Genomic DNA, 16,651 nt, shown 5'->3' on the forward strand with positions numbered 1-16,651 from the left:
GAACCAAGAATAAGGATGGCGGGTGGGCCATCAAGGGGCTGAAGTCAAATATGGCCAAGAATCCCATGAAGCCAAGAATATACAATGGTGGATAGGAGGCAGTTCACCTTTCCATTTCATTATGGTGTCATTTGCTAGGAAGGGCAGCCATGCCCCCAGCTCCCCTAGGGGCAGAGGAAAAGCTCACTTACTGCCTCCCCCCACTCTAACTGAAGGCATCTCCTGGAAGGAACATGAACATAGGCAGGCACTAGTGTGCATTCCAGAACACCACCACCACCACCAATAATAATAATAATAATAATAATAATAATAATAATAATAATAATAGCAGCTTATTACCTGCCCTTTACCTTAAGGTTCCAGGGCAGGTTACAACATTAATATACTGTCAGGAATAGGGTCCTGACGCCCCCATAACTTTTCTGGTATGCATGCCTGGTCTCTCAGACCCTAGGGCATGTACAGAGTTCAACAGAGTGTTGGCAGCAAATGAATCACACGAACAGCTCACTCCATCGGCAAATATGCTTTACTGAAGCATTTCGATAAGCATTGCGGTTGCAAGTCCTCAGCCAGATCCCTGACTGGGTGCATAGCTCAAAAAAACAGTTACAAAGAGACACCGGCAAACTGCATAGCTTGAAAACAAAAGAAAGACTGACTGACTCTCACACCTGCATACAACTATATAAGGAGGGCTCAGACAGCCTGGAACCTTCTGGTCAGCAATAATACTGATGAAAAAGGTCTGCTGAGTCACATGTGCAATATTTAAAGCCGTTTAAAACAATCACAAAAATAAGGGAGATGTGATGAGGAAAGTGCTTCTTTGAGACACTATATAAACTATATACCAACTATAAGGGGTTTGACAATGTGTAAACATAGATGGACTTTCCACACCTTTTACTTCTGCAAAAAAGACTGCTATTAATTCATTGCAAAGATGAATGGTGATGGAGACTGTTGCCTGGTGTATATTGTACTACAGGCCATGTACTGTTGCAGGGTTGTTTGATTGTACTATAACATTAAAACATTTATTTGAAAAGTACAACTTGGGAGATCAGAATGTTCTGCATGCAAAGGGTGCACTTTTGCCACTAAGTCACAGACCCTTCTGACTGAACCAAGGAGCGGGTGGGAGGAGGGGCTTACTCACCGGAAGAGGGCAGAGCTTCCCATTGATCTTGACAAACAAATTGGGTGGGAAATAGTCCTCTTGCGGGCAACTGGTTTCACACAAACAAAACCTGCAGAGAGGCAAAGAGACCAGAAGGGTGAGGGGAAGACTACCCCAAGGACAAAATGGTAACTAGAGAGGGAGAGTTTCCCAGAGTCAAATTCCTTATTAAGAGAGATGGATAAATGAGAACACAGAATCACAGAATTATAGAGTTGGGACCCTGAGGGTCATCTAGTCCAACCCCCCTGGAATGCAGGAACCACAGCCAAACCACTACGCAGGCAGGGCCTCCTAAGTTGCTCTGAGCTCTTATAGGGCAGGCCTCAGGGATTTTGCTCATTTGTAACTACACAAATGGGGAGGAGGACAGGTTCAAGGGCAGGCCCACCTACAGCACTTCACGATAATACAACCTAGAAGTCTCCAGAGCATGGAATACATTGGCCAAGTCATACCTGGCCAACCAGCCTTGGCTAAGGTTGAGCCAGGACTGCTTTATACAAAGGAAAAAGAACCCCAGGAGCCAATCCCTAAACAGTGTGAGATTTGTAGAAATGTATTTTTCCGATTTGTAAAAGCCCAAGAAAACATCAGGCTCTGCTTACCTCAGCTGTACCTGGACGGTGTAGTCACATTTGGCAGCAGGTAAGATATCGCTGGAAAAAGGAGGGGTAGAGGAGAAATTCTTAAATTTCCCAGAACAGTCAAACTACTTGGAAATACTGTCATTATAATACAATACGTAACAGGCTGAAACCTACGTTTCAGGTTAGATTTTTGTTTTGTTTTTAAAGAACACATACACAACAAAAACCAGCCCTCCACCCCACCCCCCACTGGCGGAACTTCTGTGACATCACAGAGGGCTTGTGGGCTTTCTAACAGCAGAGGGGAAACAGCCTACCACAGATTGTTGCTGTGAGGGAAATGGGAGAATTGTTGACCTGCATGGGGACAGGGAAGAACCTTCTCTTTGGCTTGTGTCTTGGAACATCAGAGTCAGCCTATAGTTAGAAAATTAAAATTACAATAAACAGGGAGCAGAGGGCCAGCACTTCACGCAGCAGCCGCCGCCTGGAAGGGGTTCTCTGGTTTAAGAGCACAATTAAGAGCCTGTTGGATTAAGCCAATGGCCCCTCTAGCCCAGCATCCTGTTCTCACAGTAGCCAACCAGGTGCCCGTGGGAAACCTGCAAACAGGATTCGAACACAAGACTCTCCTGTGGTTTGCAGCAACTGGTATTCCAAAACACTGCTGCCTCCCGTGCAGGGAGGAATTTGTCTGAGCCTCTAGGCTGGTGGCCATCCCTGCCTCCAGTGGAAGGGAGTTCCATAGTTTAACTATGTGCTGCATGAATTTCTTTCACCTGCCCCCAAATCTTCCAACCTTCCATTTCTATAGCAAGCAAGATGGTGTCATTTGCTGGTCCACAGCCCAGGCCTAGAACTGTGTCAGTGTCTGGAGTTACAGCACGGAGCCAGTGGGAGATGTTTGGCTATGCTGCTGTATTTGCCCCTGACTGCTGCCAGTCTCCGCAGCAAGCAGCCCTTGTTCCTGCCCAAACAATGCCCAAACTCCTGCTAACAAATGTGGTACCTAAGGCTTCATTCAAACTGACCACAGTCAAATTATAGATGGTCAATTAGTAGCATTTGACCAGCGTGCTAAGCCTGGTGGCCAAACTTCTAGTTTATTTTTAAAGTAACTCTTTATATATGAAGTCCGCAGCAGGAAGGGTAAAAACCTTCTGGAACGCCCATTTTGGTTGCATATATGTTTATGCGCAGCTGCCTCTGTTGGTGATACCCATGGCGGGGGGAGGGGGTTGAAGTTTGGGAGAGGGAAGCAGGTTATATTAAGAAGCCACTTAAAGAGGATAAAAACCGATATGAGGGAACTTTAAAATGAAATTATATTACAGTTATAAACACCAAGGACGGGTGAGCAGGAAGTCATTAGTATTGCAGAATAGGGTTATAATTATTGAGTGTTAAAATGTAATTTTGAATCTTGAAATCAAGATAAAATATTTATATTGGGGGGGGGGATGAGAGGTCATCTTTAACTATCCTCTAAACGAAGGAGCCGGCCTGGTTGCCTTGTTCTACTGTAGACTGCCTACTTAGGCTAGAACTAAAAAGTTACTCCCTAAATTGTGTATATCCAACAATAAACATAGCTTCATTACTTTCTTACCTACAAACATCTCTCTCTCTCTGTATGTGTGAAAGCAACAGGAAAAGCCTGCTCTCTAAGCAAGATTCACTGGTTTAAACACAACTCATCCTGCATACTATCCCATTAGTTTGTTTGTGTGGGTGAATGCGTACATGTGAAAATTGATTTGAGGCGTGGACGTGTTAGTCAATGTGGAATTTGTGTGGGTTTTGAGTGAATGGAATTGTAAAGTCCTGCATTGTGGTTTTTTTCTTCATGTTTTATATAATGTATTTAATTTTGGGTTTTTTTCCTTTGTAAACCACTTTGTAAGCGTTTCTGGTGAAAAGGAGGATGCAATACTTGAAATAAACATCCTGGTTGTAGTATTGCTCTTATGTTGCTGGCTTGGTTCAGACACCGCACCACAGTTTGTATCAATCATAGTTTAGAATAAACAAGCCAAACTAAGGTTTATCAGATGCTTATTTGATTCATTTTCTGTCTGGCTGAGCACTCCTGTTTCGAGGCAAAGAACCGGTTGTCACTTTGGTTTGCCAATTCAGACACTGCACAAAATAACAATAGTCCTAATGCGTAATTAAAATTTCCTGATGCTCAGTGCAAACCACAGTTTGCAGGCACACTTCAAACCAGCTTCTGATTTCAGTTTATCAGGCAATCACAAAGCTCAGACATCACACCAGTTAAGCACCCTTGACTGGTTTCATACGATGTCTGCACTCAGCCATTGCATTTGTGTGTGTGTGTGTGTGTGCGCGCACGTGTGTGCATTGAAAGAGCTACTAATCCTAAACAGAAAATAAAATGGCCCTTACCGAGAGGCAAGGATCTGCTGCACCTGCTGAGGAGTCAGGGCAAAGGTGAAGTGAGCCTCCTCAAACCTCTGGCTGTTCACAGATGCTGCAAAGAGAAAAGGTCAGAGGCTAAGCAGTGATCAGACAAGGCCGCAATTGGAAGCCCACATAGGAGAGGCCAAACCAAGCATTCTGCTATGCACAAAGGAATCCTGAAACAGAGGGAAGAGGATGGGGTGGGGGGGAGCTCAGCAGGCTCCCTGGACCACCTATTTGCCCTCTCCATCATAGGTGGAATGGAAATGGGCTCCACATGCTTATCCCTGGCTCCTTAATGTCTAGCACAGGGGTGGGGAAAATGCAGCTCTCCAGATATCCTTGGACTCCAACTCCCATCGCTCAGCCCTAGCAGTCAGCAATGGTCAATGGTCAGGGATTATTAATACTATTATTACACTTAATTTATTAATTGCCTTCTAAACTGCCATCTCAACTAGGTTTAAAAACAGTTCAAAACACAAGCACAGCTAACACATTGCAGCAACAGTATTGCATGGAGGTAGAAAGGAAACTGGTGAAGAATCACCAGTGTGCACTACCAGTTGGGAGGGAAGGAATGATTCAGTGGGGGACCGTGTGCTCTGCATGCGGAAGGACCCAATCCATGGCATCAGAAGTTTAAAAAACGGATCAATGTGCAGCAGGTGACAGTGAAGACCCTCCCACCCAAATCCAAAGCTGCCAACTGGCCATCTGATCTGGCTGAAGGCAGCTTCCTATGCACCTCAATATATATATATATATATATATATATTGGACTACAACTCCCATCAGCCCCAGCAACTATGACCAGTCCCAAACATTTGGAGGGCCCTACGTTGGGGAGGTTTGGCCTGCACAATTCAGGTTCCTGCGCACAACTTGCAAAGCAAAAAAACCATCACACAAAATAGTTAGGGAAGGCAGAAGGCATTGTGCAACTTGCACAATTGACACAGATAATGGATTTTTTTTCCTTTCAGTGCAGAATGCATAGTGCCTGGTGTATATGAGACTAGAATCTCTCTGTCTTCATACTCTCTCTCCTACCATTACAGGGTGAGACGCAAGCAGCTCTGCCCCTCAGCAGAAAAATCTGAAAAATGCTAGCCCTGGGATAGAGAAATTCCCGGGCCCTGCAGGTGAAGCCAAGGCAAGAACTATCAGTTAAACATTCCTGCAGCACTTCATGGCCTCAGGAATGAGAACAAGGGCCCTTTACCCTTTCTCAGTCTCACTCTGGTTCTACTGCAAAACGCATGCCACTCTATATTATTATTATTATTATTATTATTATTATTATTATTAAGCTAGCATTAGCTCACCAACACTCTTGCCATGACAAATCTGTCAATTTTTCATGTGCCATAAGACACATATAATTACTTTTGGCCCTGACAATCAAACCAAAACTTGCAAGGATTGGGCAATGGTCTCCCTCTACCATCTCTTTCCATCTCCTTGGACACACACAAAGCACTAATGCTTTGTTAAATTCTCAGAAGAGTGTTTATTTTTTGGAATCTTGGGACTCAACAAAAATTGTCTCACTGAGAAGCTTCTGGTTTCAGTGGCTCATTTCCCACAGCACAATGAACCATGGCTTGCCCTAACCATCATTTATCATTTAGCCCGCCCCCCCCCCCCACAACAGACAAAAGGCAATCCTGGGTGCAGAGCTGCTTGCCTCTTTCCATTTTCTTCTTCTTTTGTTGATTATTGGACTAATTAAATAATTTAACCAGAACACAAACTCTGCCGCACAAACTGTACCCGCTCCACCCTGTAACATATGGTTGTATTAAAGCCTTCCTTAGAGTGACATCGACTTTTGGACTCTCTCTGCTTATATGAACCTAAATAGTATTTAGATCTGAACTATTCTTTCAGGATGATGGGGGGGGGGGAAAGGGGAGGATGTTATGTTTGCCATTTTTCCCTTTTCAATATGTAACTCAAATTAGCCAGTCTATTTTTCATTTTCTATCCCTTCAGCATTCAACTTTGTAAGTTCACCTCAATGTCTATGGCATAAAAGACCTCACAGGGTTGAGCAACAGCATAACTAAGATTTAAGAACATGGAGAGCTACCTTATTCTGAGCCAGGCCACTGGTCCATCTAGCTCAGTACTGCTTACACTGACTGGCAGCAGCAGTGGCTCTCCTGGGTTTCCACACAGGGGACATGCCCAGCCCTACCTGAAGATACCAGCAGAGATTGAACCCGAGATCTTTTGCAGGCAAAGCAGCCGCTCTATCGGCGAGCCTTGACCCTTCCCTTCCATTTGTCATCACGCCAAACCAGAGCTAACCACAAACCCAGGTTTGCAAACCCACTTCAAGCCAAGGCTTGCTGGCCAATTGCAAATCATGATTTGTCCATTCAGACATAATGATTTCCTCTTGTGGCATCTTATTTCAGCCGGCTGGCGCCAATGTTTTGGCAGACAGAGTTTGCAAGCTTCTGGGTTCCACAGCACTCTTCATCCCTAGCTATCTCAAGTTCTAGAGTCAGTAGGGAGGAAAGGGCAAAACGGAAGAAACAGCTTGGAGGACTCACCCAACGTGGTGGGCTTGATGAGCTCGTCGTATACATCGTAGAAGGGCAATCGCCGCATTTTCACGTCCGGGTGAACAGGGTGGATGGGGGGAGACAGGTGTGGGACGTCCGCCTCATGTTTGGGTCCCAACATAGGCACCGGGGGCAACATGCCAACCGGCACCCCAGAGGTCACTGACCCGTTGTCGTAGGGCAAGTGGCACATGGTGCCCTGGGTCAGCGTCGTGGTGGAGGGCAGCTGTCCCGCCTGGAGGTGCAGCATGGATAAGTCCGAGGGGGTGAGGATCTTCCGAGGGAACCGCCGCCGGTACAGCTCCTTGATTTTCATCTGAACGGCCGGGCTGCAGCCAGACTTCAGCAGCTGCAGGGCCTTGGTGAGCAACTCATGCTTCCTCCCACTCTTGTTTCTGCCCGCGAAACCCAGAAGCACCTGCAGCTCCGACACTCTAAAGCTCATAACCATGTGCTGGAAGGGGGTAGAGAGGGGAACAGAATATTTAGAGAAGCATATAGATTTTGAGATGGCACTCCTTGAACCCCAAATTTTACTGCTAGCAATTTCTGGCATGAAAACATCTGATATTGTACACATCTGGTACTGGTGACTGGGAGTGGCCACTGGGACCACATAACACCGGTCCTGAGAGATCTGCATTGGCTCCCAGTACGTTTCCGAGCACAATTCGAAGTGTTGGTGCTGACCTTTAAAGCCCTAAACGGCCTCGGTCCTGTATATCTGAAGGAGCGTCTCCACCCCCATCGTTCTGCCCGGACCCTGAGATCCAGTGCAGAGGGCCTTCTGGCTGTTCCCTCATTGCGAGAAGTGAGGTTACAGGGAACCAGACAGAGGGCCTTCTCAGTAGTGGCGCCCACCCCGTGGAACACCCTCCCTTCCGATGTGAAGGAAATAAGCAGCTATCCTATCTTTAAAAGACACCTGAAGGCAGCCCTCTTTAGGAAAGTTTTTGATATTTAATGCTGTATTGTTTTTAACACTTGATTGGGAGCCGCCCAGAGTGGCTGGGGAGAGTCAGCCAGATGGGCAGGGTATGTATGTATGAATGAATGAATAAATAAACAAATAAAATAATAATAATAATAATAATAATAATCACTCAGAATGAAGCACCTATCCCCAGCTCCTGATTCCATCTACACAAGAACCAAACTGACTCTGCAGGATTTCCAGTTGTGAGGGTGGAAGACGGGTGGGTGGGGGTGGGTGGGGGGTACTCCTATAGAAGGAGAGAGGGTCTGCTTAGGGCACAGAGTTTGGGCTAGAGAAGCAAAAGCCTGGGGAGGAGGAAGAAAAATTCGCCTCACCCCATATAATCAAGAAAGAAATGGGAGGGGAATTGATTTTTTTTTTTCTAATGGAGAAATTGGTGGAAGAAAACCATTTAAGAAGAGTTTTCTAGAACATAAGGAGGGCCTGCTGGATCAGGCCAAGGGGGACCTATCTAATCCAGCATCCTGTTTTCACAGTGGCAAACCAGGTGCCCCAATGGGAAACCTGCAAGCAGGATTCAAAAACAAAAAAGCCCCTCCTGTGGCTTGCAGGAACACGTATTCAGAAGCATTCTTGCCTCTAACCATGGAGGCAGAGCACAGCCACCATGCCTAGCACCCATTGATAGCCCTCTCGTCCATGAAATTGTTAATGAAATTAATAATAATGAATTTGGTCCAAGCCTTCTCTTTCAGATCTGCAAGTAAAATACTTTTTAAAGCAGAGTTTTAAAAATACTACTTACACAACTAATTCATAGTCCTGGACACCTCCCAGTCAAATACAAGATTCAAAAGCAGTAATATCAGCAACTGCAGTGCTGATGTACTTGATTGGATGGCCAAGCAAGCAACAATTCTAGGATGTGGTGCTGGAAAAACACTTTCAGATGTTACCAAACGCAGACCATCTTCAGGTGCTTCATAAATGTGTGCAGCCTAAAAGGTAAGGCGTTTCAACCTTCTGGACCTGGGCCCTTAGCTCATGAAGTCACCCGCAGGAGCCCGAAACATTCTCTCTCTCTCTCTCTCTCTCTCTCTCTCTCTCTCTCTCTCTCTCTCTCATTTTCCAAATGGCAAAAAGCTCTTATCACTAGCTCCTAGATACATTCACGGTTGCCATTTCAATAAAACTAAGACATGTATACTATTAAAAATTGCATAGCTTTATCTTAAAAATAAAAAAGTCAAGCAGTGTGTAAATTGTGTGAAATAAATAAATAAATACACACACACAATACAACTGTGAGCACTAAGATATATATTAAATACACAGTTACAGATAGGTAGCCGTGTTGGTCTGCCATAGTAAAAAAAAATAAAAAAAAATCCTTCCAGTAGCACCTTAAAGACCAACTAAGTTAGTTCTTGGTATGAGCTTTCGTGTGCATGCACACTTCACACGAAAGCTCATACCAAGAACTAACTTAGTTGGTCTTTAAGGTGCTACTGGAAGGAATTTTTTAATTTTGTATTAAATACACACACACACTTCATATTCTCAAATCAGCAAAATAGGTTTAGGGTTAATGAGAAAGCACTGCGTGCAATACAACATTTTCCTAAAATCCACCCCCCTAAACACTTCCCCCAGGTTTTTCCCATGGCTACAAAATGTTTTGGAATGTGATACCTTTAGCCAATTTGCCCCCCTGCTGCCTGCTTCCTATCATGCTACATTATAGGCTAAACCAGGGGTCAGCAAACCTTTTCAGCAGAGGTCCCTCAGACCTTGTGGGGGGCCGGACTATATTTTGAAAAAAAATATGAACGAATTCCTATGCCCCACAAATAACCCAGAGATGCATTTTAAATGAAAGCACACATTCTACTCATGTAAAAACACGCTGATTCCCGGACCGTCCAAGAGCCGGATTTAGAAGGTGATTGGGCCAGATCCGGCCCCGGCCCTTAGTTTGCCTACCCCATGGGCTAAACCATCCCAAAGAATTGAGGGGGAGCAGGACATAACCTACATTCAAGAGGCATTAGGTCATACTTGGAAACTTAGGAGTGGGGGCAGGTTAGCCATTAATGTCTCCCAAGATCTGGATCATGCCAAGGTGGTCACCTGAGCTCAGTGGCAGAACACCTGCTTTGGGAAGAGAAGACCCAGGTCTAATGCCTCTCAAATGCAGCTCAAAGGATCCGGTAGCCCATTAACTCAGTAGAAAGTACCCGCTTTGCATGCAGAAAAGGGATACCAAAATTATCAAGGAGATGGAGTGACTCCCCTATGAGGAAAGGGACTTTACTTCCTCTCTACAGAAGCAAACACCTTTCCTCTCATTTCAAGATGGTAAAATGTAGACTGGGGCAAGACCACGGTTAGGCAACTCAACATCTGGTTGAGTGCTCATTATTGGCTCTATGTCAGCCTTCTCCAACCTGCTGTTCTTCAGATGTTTTGGACTACAACTCCCATCAGCCCCAGCCAGCACTACAGCTGGGTGAAAAGCAGGAAGTGGAGGGGGCTAACAGGTGTGCAAGCAAGGGGTAAGGGGAATGGAAGCTTGCAGCATGTCTCCAGTCGCTGGTTTGAAAGATCACCTGAATTTAGACACCCTTTAAATTGGTTTCTAGTCCTCACTGACTACCAAGATCAAAGAGAGAAAACTGACCAGCAACACATGTGAGGTTTGGAGGTAGACAGTCTTTCTTGCAAGGCTACTCACCTCCCACCCCTTCACCCAACTTCACATTTGCTAGCCACATTTCCTCACCTCAAACCTCCACAGGCTTCTCTCCCTGCTCAAAACTCAAGAACAACCAATTCAGAAAATAAGGCAGGGCAACTCTGGTCCAGCAGATAAAGAACTGCTTTGGGGCCTAAGAGAAGATGAGTTGGGAGTCTCACCTCTATTGAGTGTGCAGACCCAGGAGGATGAGAACAAACACATAACTCACAAGGCTGTTCTGAGGATGAATGTCACAATTATTTAAAACACAAAGTTTGTAACATGGGAGGAGCTACTCAGAGATGGAACACAAATTATAGGACAACCTGAGAGGAAGGCTTACAGAGCATCACCCCAGGGGTTTTCAATTAAAGATAAAATCCTTTCCTTTTAATCCTCAACAGCATTCTAAATTTGGGAGTCTCAGGGTTGTTTGGTTTGTAAATCGGGCAGAGGGCTGCTCATTCCTGTTTTTATGCTATTTATATGGTTCAGTCTGCTTTTAAGGTCTTGTTTGTTGCTTTTTTGTTTGTTTCTTGTTTAACAGAAAATAAATTGAGAAATGTTATGAACGCAAACAACAAAACAGTCTATATAGGTTCATAGAGATACGGGGACAACGCGTGGTTTTCAATCTGCTTCTCAGATTTTCAGTGGGAGCTCTTGCCAGTGCAACAGACACAGAGAAGGTTGTCTTGAAGCCAAGACCCTCTCTGGTTTCCAGAATGCAGCATCAAGAAGGCACTCTTACTCTCAAGAATTACAGGGATCTCTCACTAAGCTCTTGTGGGCATTTTGTTTTTTGCTTCTGCGGCCCAAGGGATGGGCCACAGCAAAATGGTAGGGTGTCCCTCTGGCTGCCAATTGCTGGGAATCACAAGTGGGGCTGCTGTGCTCAAGTCCTGCTTTCGGGCTCCCCATAATGGGCACCTGGTTGGCCACTCTGAGAACAGGATGCTGCAGTGGCCAGGCCATTAGCTTGACCCAGAATGCTCTTCTTATGATAAACTTTGCACACAGGAGATCCTAGGTTCATTCCCAGCTTTTCCAGATGGGGCTAGGAAAGACTCCTTTTTGAACATGCTGGAGATCAACTTCCATCAGCCTCAACCAGGATGGCCAATGGATGGAACGATGAGTGCACTAACCCAACAACAACAACTGGAGGGTCACAGTCTCCTCGGTCTTTGGGCAGGCTCTACTGAGCGAGACCAACCCATCTTCTGTAAAAAGAGGTTTCCCATGTTCTCAGTCAAAATATCTGTGCAGCGCCTGAGTTAAGCCCTGCAGATCCACAACTTCTCTGTGCAAAGATGGAGCATTGCTACCTGGGGCAAAGGATTTTGTATCATGACAATATTTTTCATTAATATAAGAGGAAAGGCAAGTTCCTAGCCTCTGAAGATTAGATTGAAATCATGTGGGCAAAGGTGAAGGAGGAAGCTGGATAATGGCAGGAAACGGGGGGCGCTGCAGAAGATTTTAGTGCCCACCCAAGATCTAAATTCCCCCTTTGTTCCATGTGTACCTGACAAAGCATTGCAAGTTCTTGGGAGTCCTATATATGTATAGTTATATATACAGTGAGGAATTGCCTAGTCTCTGCTTGCCTCAGAGTCTGGGAAATCTTTTATTTTATTTTTAGCTGCCAAATATGCAAAATTATCAGAGCTAGTCCTAAGTATACAATCGCTGAAAACAAACCCTTCATTTCTCTTTCCAAAGGAGCCTCTTCCTGGACACTGCAGCCCCCCCCCCAACCCCAGACAGACAGACAGACCTCCAAGGTGGGGAAACCAAATCTTTCTTGGTCTCAGTCAAATAAATATGGAACAAACGAAACAAAGCAGAACATGGAAAAAGGGTTGATGGGGGCGAGAAAGAGAGACAAGAGGGGATTCAGTTTGCCGGGAGGGAGCCTTCAGACTTCAAAGAGGTTAAGAAAGCCATCAAGGCAGCCAGCTGGGCAAATGCTCCAGCACCATGGGTGGGCTAAATCAGCCTTTGAAAATGCACCGCTCTACACACACACACACACACACAACCCATGTGCTTAAACATTACTCTCCTCCAAGTGAAATGTCTTAGCTGAGGCCTTGTTTGCAGAAGGGGGGATTGGCAGAAAAAGGGCCTGGAAAATTCCATCCTTTAAATGGAGGAGTTGGGGGTGGCAATGCAAGGCCCACAGGCGGCTCCAGCAAAAAGTGGGAGGGGGCAGGGGAGAAGAAGGGAGTTTGTGCAGTTGTGCTATCTCCTCCAACCTGACCCACTGTATATGCCTGACACCCCCCACACCTCTTACATTTTTGCAGTTGCAGGATTTCCTACTTCTGCCTACGTTTACTCAAAAGTATGCGCTGCAGAGTTCAGCAGGACTTAATCTCAAGGAGGCATGTGTGCATAATATTGCCACCTAAACCTTATATGCACATATCTGAGTTACTATTATTATTGCACTATTATTATTATTAATTAAAATTTATATACTGCCCTTCATCTGTAGATCTCAGGGTGGCTCACAACATAAAGGTAACCCAGGGATATTAACAATGTACAGTAATTTAACTATACAGCGAGTCCTTAATAATAATAATAATAATAATAATAATTTATTATTTTTACCCCGCCCATCTGGCTGGGCCTCCCCAGCCACTCTGGGCAGCTTCCATAAAAACCAAAAATACAGTAAATGAGAGCCTGCCATGTTTTCAAATTTTGCATTTGCCATGGGCATGGGGGGAAATTGTCCCACCCACCCTTATTGCACAGCAGAAAAATAACTTTGCGGAAAAATAACTTCTTCTAAGGAGTATCTGATCTCAGATAAACAACATGAAATATGCACCCCACCTACAGAAACTACAGAGATCCCAAGAACTAGAAAATGCAACAGGAGCCAGACAAGAAGAAGCCCTGGGATCCTGTCTGGTCTCCAAATAACTCACTTGGCAGTCACTGATCTTTCTTCACTCATTGGCTAAAAACACGTAAAATTGGGAGCAGCCAGTTTGGCCCGTCTCACAAAAATGGCTTGGAAGAAGACCTGCACATTTTGCTTCATAACTTACTTTCAAGGAGAGCTATAGGCTTACTTTCTTAAAATAACAAAACAAACAAAACAAAAAACAGAAAATTTAGAATCTTGGGCCCCTGCTGGCTATGGGACCAGTATACCAGGAGCTCCTCTGCCCACCTCTCCAGGTGTTAAAAGCAAAGTGTTCCAATTTAAATTCAGGAAAGGTGTGCTCTGGCTCTCAAAAGTTCAGGAAGTGACACCTTACATGTACAGAGGTGCTTCTTTCAGGGCTCTCCAGTTCAACCCTAACCCCAAAGAGATTCCAGCCATGAGGGGCAGGTACCCTGCACAACGTGCCTTGAATAGCTTGCTTGAGCCACCTGAAGCTATTTGGTATAAAGGTATCCTTTCAGTCACTGCTGCTGGCATTTGATCACCTGCTATTTAACCACAGTCAAACCTTCCACAGCCCTGAAGATGAAAAGCTGGCCTGTTGCTGCCAACTTAGCCTTTTAAAAAGTAACTTTTGTTCTTTTTGTTAGAGTTGCTGTCCCTGAGCTTCATTTCTTCCTTTTAAGCAAACTGCAACTGCAGGCTGACCTTGCTGTTCCAAGATAAAAGGGAAAGAAAAGGAACTTTCCTGTGAACCCGTTCAAATTTGAAAAAAATCTCACATAACATTGTAACTCTTAACTGTTCTTAAATATATTTTTTAAAGTTCATTTCATGGTTTCGCAATAAACAGTAACTAATTTGTTTCTTAGCCATGAGTATCAAACTTGCAGGTAGCCGAAGTTACCTTTCCCCCCTTTTCTTGTTCTAATCAAACTAATGCTTTCGAAAGTCTTCACCATTAACTGAATCTTCCCTAGCCAGTCAAATGCCTCAGACTGTGGTCTGGATTGCCTGTCTGAGGGAGTGTGTTACACACTAATGACTCTCTCTCGTTACACACTAAAGATTCTTTAGCCCTTTCCAAGACTATGGCTCCTTGCAGTCTCTCAGCAGCATTCATACATTAGACCTAATTCCTAAAATGTCTAGTTCTGGCTCTTCATGTCCCCCTTCAGTTCAAAGGCATTATTTTATTTAAAACGTTTCTTACGCAATGACACAACCATTTCAGAGCCGGTCACAACTATAATATTAATGTTCTCAACTTCATTCTTCTCTGCAACAGGTGTGATGGATGTGGTCTGGTTCACACAAACAGCAAGGGGAAGATTGTACTAATCTGGGCTGTATGGGAATCACAAGACTGATCCACGTAATTTTAAAAAAGAACAAAACTCAGATTCTGTGCACTTAGAAAACTAATACAGCGAGGAAAGGAGTTGTAACATAGCCAATTCCCTGCTGTAGTACGGAGACTTGATTTTGCATGGAGGAACATTCTGTTGTGTGAACTCCCCCTCCCTTGCAAAGTGGTACATTGGAGAAACTGTTTTAACCACCTCCTCTGTTAATGCAAATTAGACTTTTTGGGGCAAAGAAGCAGAGGGCATTATTCAAGGGCTGTGTGTATGTGTGAACAAGCTTTTAAGTCTGTACATGTGCACAGCCTATACGAAAAGCCGCTAACACGTATTTGCTATAAATACTTACAACGACCTGAAGACAAAGCTCCCTTACTACTAAACAATGTGTGGCCACACCTGGCTGAAAGCCCCACATGAGGTATTCACCAGTCAAGCCAGCTTGTCATTTTATTGACAGAAGCTGTCCAGTCTGTCAGCATTCTACGGCTGTCATCTTCCCCCATCTCCCCATGCAGTTAAAACATAGTGATTCCTTTACAACGCAGCCCCTTAAGCCAATGTAAAAAGGATCAGAGATAAGCAAGTGATGGTTATTAATATGCTTAGGTAGAGAAGTTTAAAAATGATGGATTCACAATCCTCTCCTGCAATTTCAAGACCTAGATTTCCCAGCAAGCTCAACGTTGGGGGTTAGTAAAGATCTAAGAGACAATAAAGTTGTTTCATTAAAAATAAGATGGAAGGTAAGGAAAGACAAAAGCTGGAAAGTCTTAACAATTCTATGAATGTTTAAAGATGTCCCCATGACTACTCCCAGCCAAGGTGGGTAGAACCTCAAGATTTATCCCCAGGAAAAGCCAGATAGGAACCCGTGCAGGGGATTTTAACACACCAACGAGGACCCCAAATTGGTTTCAGAATTCGTTAGTTACCAGGGGCAACTGCATATTCCGGGGTCTGGCAGTGGGCAATGATGGCAGTGGGCACTCTGACTCCTAAAGATGAGAAAGAAAGAAAAAAACCATATATACAGGAGAGCAACCCCACACCAAATTCTCTAGTTATGGGATCATATCATGAAACAAACTGCAGCACAGGGGAAACAGGAAGCTGCTTTTACCATACTTATTAGCCACATGTTGTGGCCGTATTTGAGCAGATTATACGGAATAAAGCCATTGGTTCAATTAGCTCAATATTCTCTCCACTGACTGGCAGCAGTGGCTTTCCAAGGTTTTAGACAAATGTGGTCTCTCCCATCCCTACCTGGAGACACCAGCAGGGATCGGACCTGGGACCTTCTGCATGCCAAGCAGACCACTGAGCCATGATCCTTCCTCAATGATCTTATCCCTCTTGAACCCCAGATCGCACTCAATCCGTACACCCCTGCCCCCTGCCACAGCCCACCCTTCCACCTCTGGTTTTCATTGCACAAAACTACACATACCCAAGGTCCCTTTGGGTCTTCTATCAGCTTCACATCACCCCAGATGTTCTGCCCCTACCCCAATATTATTTGTCTCACCCCACCCTAATATCCTTTTTACGACACAGGTTTTCCCAACTCCTCACCTCCCCAATTCATCCTGAACTCATGTCTGATTCTCTCTGCTCTCTCTGTACCCCAAATACCCCCATCTCCCTATAGCTCTCTCTCGCCAAAATACCCCTCCCTCCACATCGCCACTGTACCCCATCTTCTGTTTTGCAGCCCCTCTTTCCCACACTAATACCCCTCCCAGGCAAATTCTCTTCTCACCCCCTCACTTTGAACTCCAACCCCCCACCCCCTCATGATCTCCTGTAGGAGTCATTTCCCGCCCCCTCCTTGACCCCATGTTCTTACTCCCCAAACCCTACCAAGGCTTCTCACTCTGCACATGTTCTTACTCACCCCCCCAATATCAACCCCCCACAGCTACT

General features: G+C 44.9%; 1 protein-coding gene across 5 annotated transcripts in view; it reads right to left on the reverse strand.

Annotated features, from left to right (window-relative positions):
- PIAS3 (protein inhibitor of activated STAT 3) overlaps positions 1-16,651 on the reverse strand; it is a 31,881-nt gene that overhangs the window by 11,683 nt on the left and 3,547 nt on the right. For 2 of the 5 annotated variants that reach the window (XM_081893018.1, XM_081893020.1), the window contains exons 2-6: positions 15,658-15,720; positions 6,765-7,230; positions 4,186-4,270; positions 1,795-1,845; positions 1,166-1,256 (exon numbers count right to left, since the gene is read on the reverse strand). In XM_081893018.1, the coding sequence (XP_081749144.1) occupies positions 1,166-1,256; positions 1,795-1,845; positions 4,186-4,270; positions 6,765-7,230; positions 15,658-15,720 (756 nt within the window). Of the gene's footprint in view, positions 1-1,165; positions 1,257-1,794; positions 1,846-4,185; positions 4,271-6,764; positions 7,231-8,518; positions 8,776-15,657; positions 15,721-16,651 lie in introns of those variants that run through there. The other 3 variants (XM_081893021.1, XM_081893019.1, XM_081893022.1) reach the window with 2 other exon arrangements.

Source organism: Podarcis melisellensis (assembly GCF_964234715.1).
Source record: "Podarcis melisellensis genome assembly, chromosome: 16".
Taxonomy (NCBI): Eukaryota; Metazoa; Chordata; class Lepidosauria; order Squamata; family Lacertidae; genus Podarcis; species Podarcis melisellensis.